Raw genomic sequence first — 8799 nt, forward strand, 5'->3', positions numbered from 1 at the left:
GTAGCTGCAATGAGTGCCAACAAAAGTGTGAATCCCAGAGAGGAACTGGAGGCAAAAAAAAAAGAAAAAATAGCATCAGCCATCTAGCAATATTTCAGATAAATGAGAAATGACATGTCACAAGCACAGGTGCTGTGCATGTCTGAGTCAAGATCTGAGTTCACTTTAATATCTGATCATTTAATACTAATAATACTGGTTTTGGGATATTTTTCCTCACACCTTGCAGCCCTAAACAGACCGGGCCTGGCTGTTTTCCTATTTCCAGTCTTAGTGCTAATCTAAGCTAACAGGCAGCTGTCTGTAACTTCATATTCATCATTCAGTCATGATAGTGGGACCAGTCTCCTTGAACAGGTACTGAACTGTTCCTTTAAACAACCCCGCAACCCCCCTTTCCTTCTTCCCAAAGACTTTAGCACAAACCAGCTCTCGCTACCTTCCTTTTATAGAGAGGTTCACAGCACCACACTGTTCCTAAACTCCCTCATACTCGCTCAGGGCGAATAGATAAAAGGAGAGATAAAGGCAAAAACACAGGAGGAGGAAAAATAGAACGATGGAGAGAATATAAAGGAGAAAAGAAGAGGAAAATACTTGATTGTTTAACAAAAACACTGACTGTGATGTTATGTGCACAACCATCCACATAAATGACATAAACGGAGATCCTAATTTACCCTCAATTACTCCTTGTTGCCTCTTAAGCTCTTCTTAAAAGGTTTATAATCTTAGTTTTGGTTCCTTATTTATTCTGTATTGTATTAGCGTGAGTTGTGGGCTTTTGTGGTGGATTGAAATTGGCAAAAGTAGCCATCTCGTGTATAAACAGTATATTTGTAATGCATGTTCTTACATGAGAGACCATCTGTGGAGAATATGACTTGGTGGCAGTGAACTACATTGGCACTGATGTTGGAGAGTTTTATTAAGAGTCGATCCCAGCTGGAGTTCCCCCATTCTGATCCTCGCCCTCAGTTACAGGACTTTCCATATGGGATATTATTCTCGTCTATTTCATGGATACAGAAAATGATCCACAGAAGCTGCTACCAGAGTTAACTTAATTTTTTGGAGTAAGATCTAATTACTGAATCCCAAAAGTGATATTGTGGGGGAAAAACTGTCTGCAAAAATACTCTTGCTTGCTTTATGTCTTGTTAATTCCTCCTATCATTATCGCTACCATCACCAACAATCTCAAAAGCAGCAGAATCTCTTAGCTGATTTCCTCTACACCTGCCTTTCTCTCTGCTGCTGAAAGTCACTGTGGAAAATCTGCTCAGATCATCATGGAGTCATGCAGAGGTCGGCTCTGGTGATGGGCAGCCCGTCATGCTCCCGATGAAACCTCGCTGCTCGGTATGATTATCACAGACAGATATAGTCCCCTCCGTAACGCTATGGGACTCTCATGTTACCAACAGATCTCTGTGTCAGATTCCACCACAGGGGACAGCTGAACCGCTGACCTGGAGTCAGCTCAGAGGGAAACTGTATCATCTATAATCTATTTCCTTATCTGCTCTGTTCCCTGTTCACTATCTTCCTTTAAGAAACACAGATTAATAGAATATCTTCACTGAGACTCAAGTGGATCGTCATGTTGCAGCCAGTAGGAGGAATTAGTGGTGAAGGTTCAGGGTTTTTCACATGCAGCACACAGGTGGAGGGAGCACAGTATCAGTTTAGAGGGTGAAAAAGAAAAGAAAGTAAATCCCCTTGAATCCAAGGCTAAGACTACGCAGAGAGCGTCTCAGTTTGCCCAATATGGTATGGTATGCTGAGACACCTCAGCCATGTGATGTGAGGAAGCAAAGCGACTTAGAGCGAGGAGGAGGAGGAGGAGGAGGAGGAGGAGGAGGAGGGGGGTCGGTCCTCCTAGACTGTCTCTCTGTGTGATATTAACCAGCACATCTAGTTAAAAGAACCTCTGAACACGTGCTTCACATCTACTCTTGCGGTACATCTCAAAATATTGCATCATGGACCAGAGTTTGGCTGCCTTTGAAGCATGCTTTGCTTTCGGGTGAGGGAGAAACAGGATGTGAATATGAAACAATGGCGCTAATGAATATTGAACAATAATTGAAGCATAAGATTATCAGCTGGGAACTGATATCTGGATGCATTTTTTCATAAGTAAGGCAGAATTTTTACTTTTACAATAGCCAATGTCATGAATTCACTCAAAACTTTTCCATTAGGGATCTCATTGTATTAGACCAGGGGTGTCAAACATAAGGCCTGTGGGCCAGAGCTGGCCTGCCAAAGGGATAGTTATTTTTATGCTTCTTAAAGGTGAGGTTGATAAGTCAGTTTACAGTGAACCTCGGTATGAACTGGTTCAACGTATCCTCATACGAAGATTTATATGATATCCTATGAAAAACATACAAAGAGTGTATGAGAACAGCACGATAGCTTTGAGAATTTGGTATTTTTGAATGATGATCAGTAAATGTGCTCCTAAGTCATCCTTTAAACCTGCCAAAAAAATCTGCTTGAGAAGTGGAAGTTTGTAAATGTGCAGAAATGATTTGTAGTTGTAGAAAAAGATGTCAAATTGAAATTTCAGCATTTGATAACTGCCACCTTGATTAAAATTTTCAATACCTTACCTAATTAAGCTGTATGTGGCCAATTAACTGAAAATGAGTCTGACACCTCTATATTTCAGTAGTTTGTGACATCTGAACTGTAAATACTCAGTTCTCCTGTTACCATGAAAATAAAATTTAAAGATCTTTTGGCTCCATCTAGTGGTGGTGAGGGAAAACAACAACTAAACGATGTTGCTCTGAGCAGCTCAAATCATCTTTTTTCTGTGATTGTTAAAAGAGCCAAAAGAGTTTCCCACATACCTCTGTACTGTCGTTGTCTGAACCATCAGCATCACAGCACTGTCGTCTCTGCTGCAGGGTTGAAAAGGTGAGCCGTGATGCATCTTCAGTCAGGTTCTGATTTTCATCTCTCCACCATCCCTCACCAGCTGTACATATAAAGTAAGTATTTCTGTTGTATATTTATTTATTATTCTCTGTTAAAAATGAGCAATGAAACAACACTAATTGCCTTTTTTTATTATCAGTTTGGGCGACCAGACCAGTCCTTTGTAGCTAAACGCCCCCTACCTCACCCCCCAAAAAAATATAAACATGATAAGAATTGTTTAACCCCCTTACAGTAATTCTATGAAAAATGCCTATAACTGATGACATGTTTGGGATGATTGATGATAATGGTTGTTTTGGCATCTCAAAATCTGGAGAACATTGTCAAATACAAAGGATTTCCATCTGTGATTGGTGTTGATTTAATGGCATTTCCCCTGTCAATTTCACAGTCTATCAGAATTTCTGTCATTGAAGTTTTACAATAGTTTACGGAGAGAGTGAGACCTCTATAGTGTCTAATAATCCTTAAATATAAGTTAGTCACTATGAAGAATAATGTGCTGTACATTTCTTCATCTGTAAATAGCATTTTGGCACATTCTGTACATTCAAACCTCATTTAATATATAAAAGATGGAATATCATCGGTCATATCACCAGTTTTGATGGCAAAGTGAAGGGTTAGCACTTTAATATATGAATGATAAACATGCAGCAGTGGAGTCTGTGGCTTCCCATACAGTGAGTAAAAGAAGCCAGCGTGAAAAAACAAACAAAACAAAAACCTTTAATACTTTCCTCACCTCTGAAGGAGTCGTTGCAGTAAAGCAAGCCACGGGATCCAGCAATCGACGAATATGAAAGGTTTGGCATCGGAGACTCGGCGAGACTTTCTAACCTGGGTTCAATGTTCCCCTGCTGTATGCATGAGAGACAACAAACAGAGTTTTAGATAAATCACAAACATTCTCCAAAGTTACAAACACAAATTCCTCTCTCTAACCTCGTCCATTTTGCTCCATTTTGGACAGATTTCTGATGTTTCCGTGGACTCTATCAGGCCGACTTTGACTCTCCTGTCATCCGTCAAGCCTTTCCTCAGACAGGTCCTTTCATCCAGAGTGCCTCCTTCCTCCATCTGTCTGTCTGGAGCAGACAGGCTGTTGGTCTTCTGAGCTTCTTTCAGGTCTGTCAGTGTCACACCCTGCAGGACATTCATACAGCTCCATATCTGTCAGCAGTCAAAACACAATCCAATAAAAACCTGAACTTCTGTCAGACATTTGATCTTTACCTGTGTAGACCGTCGGGTCTGTCTGGCATGACGAGACTTTGCTTTTCTCTGAGACTCTGCTTCTTCATCCCTGACCGGGGTCAGATACGACCTGGGTCAGTGAGACAGAGGAACAGTAAACACAAAGATTTGAAGTAATAAGCTTTCAGTGGGCGCTGTCGCAGAAATGCACACAGAGGGCTCTGCAGACCTTCCACAAACAGAGGAAAGAATGACATTTCTGATCTTGGCAAATATACTGTTTAAAATAATAATAATAATATTAACAATTTTTATCTGTGGAGCCCTTTTCAAGACCCATGTTACACTGTGCTTTTCACACAAGGCTGCAAATGAAAATCAACATAATATAGTGAAAGATGAAATCAGATCAAATGTGGGATTTATAAGGAACAAAATCAATTAAAAATATAGTCAACAGTCAAAAACAATCCAATAAACATGGTTTATTGTTATTGTATTTCTTAATGTTCCTAAAATGCTAAAGCAATATGTATATAAACTTTAACTTTTTTAACAGCCAGGCTCACTTTTCAACAGTTTTGTCTTTTAGACTAACAGAACTCAAACCATTTAAACTTTCAATTTTATGTAATTATTAAACAATATATGTATATATTCTGTGTTGCATACAATTACAAATCTAAAATTGCTGTCGTTATAATTCCAGGTCGTGTAAATGCAGGGGCTGTATTTGAATTTAAGTAATTTTAAAATAGCACAGACCCTCCAAGCCCAAAATCTATTCTCCCAAATATTCAAAGACCCACCATTGTGATGCCAACTGGCTCCTGGTTGTGTGTGTGTCAGTAACATCATATTTGTGTGGTGTCAGAATAATTGTAAAAATTCACCTGAAAGCCCCTTCAAGTCAATACAACTCGGAAAGTTGGCACAAATTTTGGAACACGAATTACATGTATGACGTACACATATTATGCAGAAACATGGCAGAAAAAATAAATGTTCAGTACATGTTAAGCAACATTTAATTAAATCACTTATTGCATGCATGATTTTGTTCACGTGTAACTTGTGAAATGGTGTTAGGTTGTAACTGATGGTTGATGTCCATGTAGATTGACTTAGATTAGTTAGAAAAGTTATATATTAGCATTAACCCTGATAACGAAGGTAAAGCAATATTTTAGTGGTTATAGGGAAAGTACAGGTGCAGCAACAAGTCTGGGACAAAAACCTTTTGTAATTTAAAGCTCTAAATAGTTTCACCATACTTGGATAGCCAGATGAATCTTCACTGGGACGTTAAACGCTCTGAGCAATGAAATACAACACATATTCTTGGTGACATCTGTGTTGCTTTCACATTACGGCTTTAAAGCTGAAGAACATAATTATCGGAATAATGTCTTCCCAACTTGGGGAATGGGATTATCCGAGGAACACTTGAATGCAGCGCAAGTCTGTAGTAATTTGGTTTCTCCTAAATTTATGTAGTAATATGATCCATGAATGCACAACATGAACCAAAATGGTCTTACATCTACATTTTTTAAATAGAAGGTCTGAAAAGATAAGGTGACACAATTAAGTAATAATGCAGGACATTTTAGTTAATATTGTAATGAATTTTATATATTTGTGTCTTTCTGGCATTTGCCTGCTTTTCCGAGTTGATAATACATCCTCGGTGGTATGATTTGACACTTTTATTGTGTTTTTTAATTGTATAAGAATTAAAATAAAAAATGTTCATATTTCTAATAAAAAACAAAAAACGCCCAAAGGCCACATTTCTCAAATTTTCAGCTGTGTCTTTAATTGCGACCTACATCATCAGCATCATCAACTCCTCCCTGCATTATTCACCACCCCAACATCTCATATCAACAATAAATAAATTAAGCACATCAAGATGCAGATGCAGAGCAAGATGCTCTGAAAATACATTTTCACTGTGACTTCGAGTCCTGAGCACGACTTCCGCAAGAGGCTTAGCAGACACACAGAAACAGCTGAGCAAGCATCAGTGAAGAGGCTCATGTTTTACTCAGAGAGCTGCCGCCCCCCCTCCTCTGCTAAGCTTTTACTGGTATTGATCTCTCAGTTGTGGAGTCACCCTGAATCCTGACTGAGTCAACGGGATGCTCAGCTGCACACTCTACTGTATCATGAACAAAGCAAAGGATATAGACTGTAGTCCGCAGGCTGAAACTAGAAATGACACCGTAACCTGATCAAACATAAAACATGTTAGAGCTATCCAAGCAGCAGAATCGTAGTAACTGATTCATTAACTGTTAAAAATCATGATTTGAATTTCAATTTTATCTCCCAAATCTGCAGCCCGTGTACAGGAAAAATGCTCCTCTTAATCTGCATCATAAAAATGTGAATAATTAATACCCTTAAATAGTTGCTTAGAATAATATCCCTCAGCCAACGATTACTAATGTACATTAAAAAAAGCTGATCAAGCAGACCAAAGAGAGAAGGAGTAATTTTAGCCGCTAAAGTAACAAACCACAAACTCACATCAGTTCACAGAGGCCTACGGCACCTGTACAGAGCAGAACATAGTTTCTCCACATTAACAACTTGGCATTTTGCCAAAACAGTGGCTCATCAGGCTGAAAGTAAAATTGGTTAAATAAGAATCCAGAAATAGCAGAATGACTCAGTGTCTCTGAAACTTACCTGGGAACAAATGCTTGCATGGTCCCTGTGGAAGGTCAGAGACAAGGCACAGAGACACTGCAGCAGTGATGTGTGGGAGAGGCTGAACCAAGTGACTCTGGAACAGGCGAGAGTGCAGAGAGAGAGAGGGAGAGAGGGAAAGAGAGAGAGACAGACTTCCTGTCTTTCTGAATGATGCACACAATCGATACAGACTTTCTGTCTACTGTGGTCTAATGAAAGCAGGTCTCCAGTTCAGCTGAATGTGTGCAGCAAACAAATTTCTTCATTCTGGAAATATGTCAGTGTGTTGCAGCCTTTTTCTGCTATAGTATGTTGAAACCTGGCAGGCACAGTCATTCATCCATTCATTCAGTCACACCTTGGAGGACAGGCGATTCCAGCACACAGACACGCTTAGGCTGTCTGAAGAAAGATAAATCCCTGCAGGGTGCAAGGGGGTACTGACCTGTTCAAACAAACAAACAACAAAAGGTTGGCATCTGTTCTTTGGGTGATATTTAGGTTGCAACTGCAAAACGGTGCAAATTCAGCACATTAAATTTACAAAGGTATGACCCCTTAGACACTTAATTTAATATTCACTGAGATTTTTGGCAATATATTAATGTACGTTACATATCTTATGTCTGAAACACTGTTCATTTCCACTTAAAAGATGAACATGTAATAAAATACCTGGGGACCTTTTAGCAAACATTCAGTAAGTTGGAGTAAATAGTGCATTTGTTGGGGACTATTTTAACATGTGGGTTTGGTGTTTTAGTGCACTGGTTCCAAATCTTAGGGCCCCGACTACCACTGGAGATCACGAGGCCTTCTTGATTTTAAGATGTGAAAACTTTAAATCATACATACAGTAAGCCTCTTGTTTTAGCACTTTATACATTTTTTCTGTGAAGAAAAATAAGTGAAATTGTTATTTTTAAATTTAGGATTATTAGTTAGTTTTTTAAAAAGTTTTTAAAAATGAAATATCACAGAGCACAGTGAATACCTGAACACAAGCTGTATTCACAGAGCCTTCACTCTTTGCTAAAAAACCTTTTTCTACATAAGAAAAGTATCCAGATAAAACTACCAAAGAGCTAATATAACAACTGCCAAGCAAAAGGAAGAGGAAAAAACACTGAATTTCTAAATTTAAAAAAAGCATTTTAAATAGGTGTGATTGTAAAACAAAAACATAATATGGAGAATCTTCAAATAAGTTCCTACAAAATTTAGAAAAGCCCATCTCTGAAACAACATTCACAGAAAATAATCGACCCAAAATTCATCATAATTGCACATTTGACAGAAACAGTTAGCCATTAAATTGTACAGTTTATCAGCTGTTCTATACTTTTATTTTCATGCATTTAATATCATTAAAAATATTAATGAAATATGTCACTTGGTCAGGGATCGTCAGTTAACTCGATGATAGAAAAGGGGTCCCTTAATTAAGAAGGTTGGGAACCGCTGGTCTGGTATATCATATAATAATGTTATATTGTTATATAATATATATTATATTATATTTTTTTTCAGCAGAAGTACCACCTGACCAGTGCAAATAACTTTTGATATAAATTTTGTATAAATATGTATATATATATATATATATATATATATATATATATAAAGAGGTGCAATACAGCACTGCAAAATAGTTGTGTGATTTACTAAAGAACAATTTTTTCAGGAATGATGCACAGCTGATATTATAAAAATTAACATTAAAAAAATCTCACAAACCTCCTGCAGTACCCCAAAATACCCCTAGGGGTACAAGTACCCCCATTTGAGAAACTGCTCTGGTGAGCATTATCATCATGATGAAAGACTGTCAGCCAGTGTAACCACATGGCTCACTGATGTGTCTTTAATAGTTTTCGGATAACAACTGAGCTCAGTGGCACTTAAAGTTAAGCTATGAACTATGACACAAGAGCACAGAATCGAGTA

The 8799-nt window shown here is 38.2% G+C and overlaps 1 protein-coding gene across 1 annotated transcript; it reads right to left on the reverse strand.

The window, feature by feature from the left end:
- Nucleotides 1–2347: 2347 nt before the first annotated feature.
- On the reverse strand, nt 2348–6951 carry LOC148188685 (protein phosphatase 1 regulatory subunit 12B-like). Its single transcript, XM_088081482.1, has 5 exons — nt 6850–6951; nt 4192–4282; nt 3901–4101; nt 3701–3815; nt 2348–2382 (listed from the first exon to the last, which is right to left on the reverse strand). The coding sequence occupies exons 1-5, from the start codon at nt 6867–6869 to the stop codon at nt 2348–2350; spliced, it is 462 nt and encodes a 153-aa protein (XP_087937608.1). The 5' UTR covers nt 6870–6951.
- Nucleotides 6952–8799: the final 1848 nt, after the last annotated feature.

This window comes from Plectropomus leopardus, chromosome 9 (genome assembly GCF_026936395.1).
Source record: "Plectropomus leopardus strain MGB_pleo_1.0 chromosome 9, ASM2693639v1, whole genome shotgun sequence".
NCBI lineage: Eukaryota > Metazoa > Chordata > Actinopteri > Perciformes > Serranidae > Plectropomus > Plectropomus leopardus.

Excerpts from the sequence above, each read along its gene's own strand:
- LOC148188685 (XM_088081482.1), bottom strand. The coding sequence starts at position 6,869 with ATGCAAGCATTTGTTCCCAG. Across the intron at positions 4,283-6,849 it reads ATGCAAGCATTTGTTCCCAG|GTCGTATCTGACCCCGGTCA; the intron begins GTAAGTTTCAGA and ends TCACTGACCCAG. Across the intron at positions 3,816-3,900 it reads AATGGAGCAAAATGGACGAG|CAGGGGAACATTGAACCCAG; the intron begins GTTAGAGAGAGG and ends TCATGCATACAG.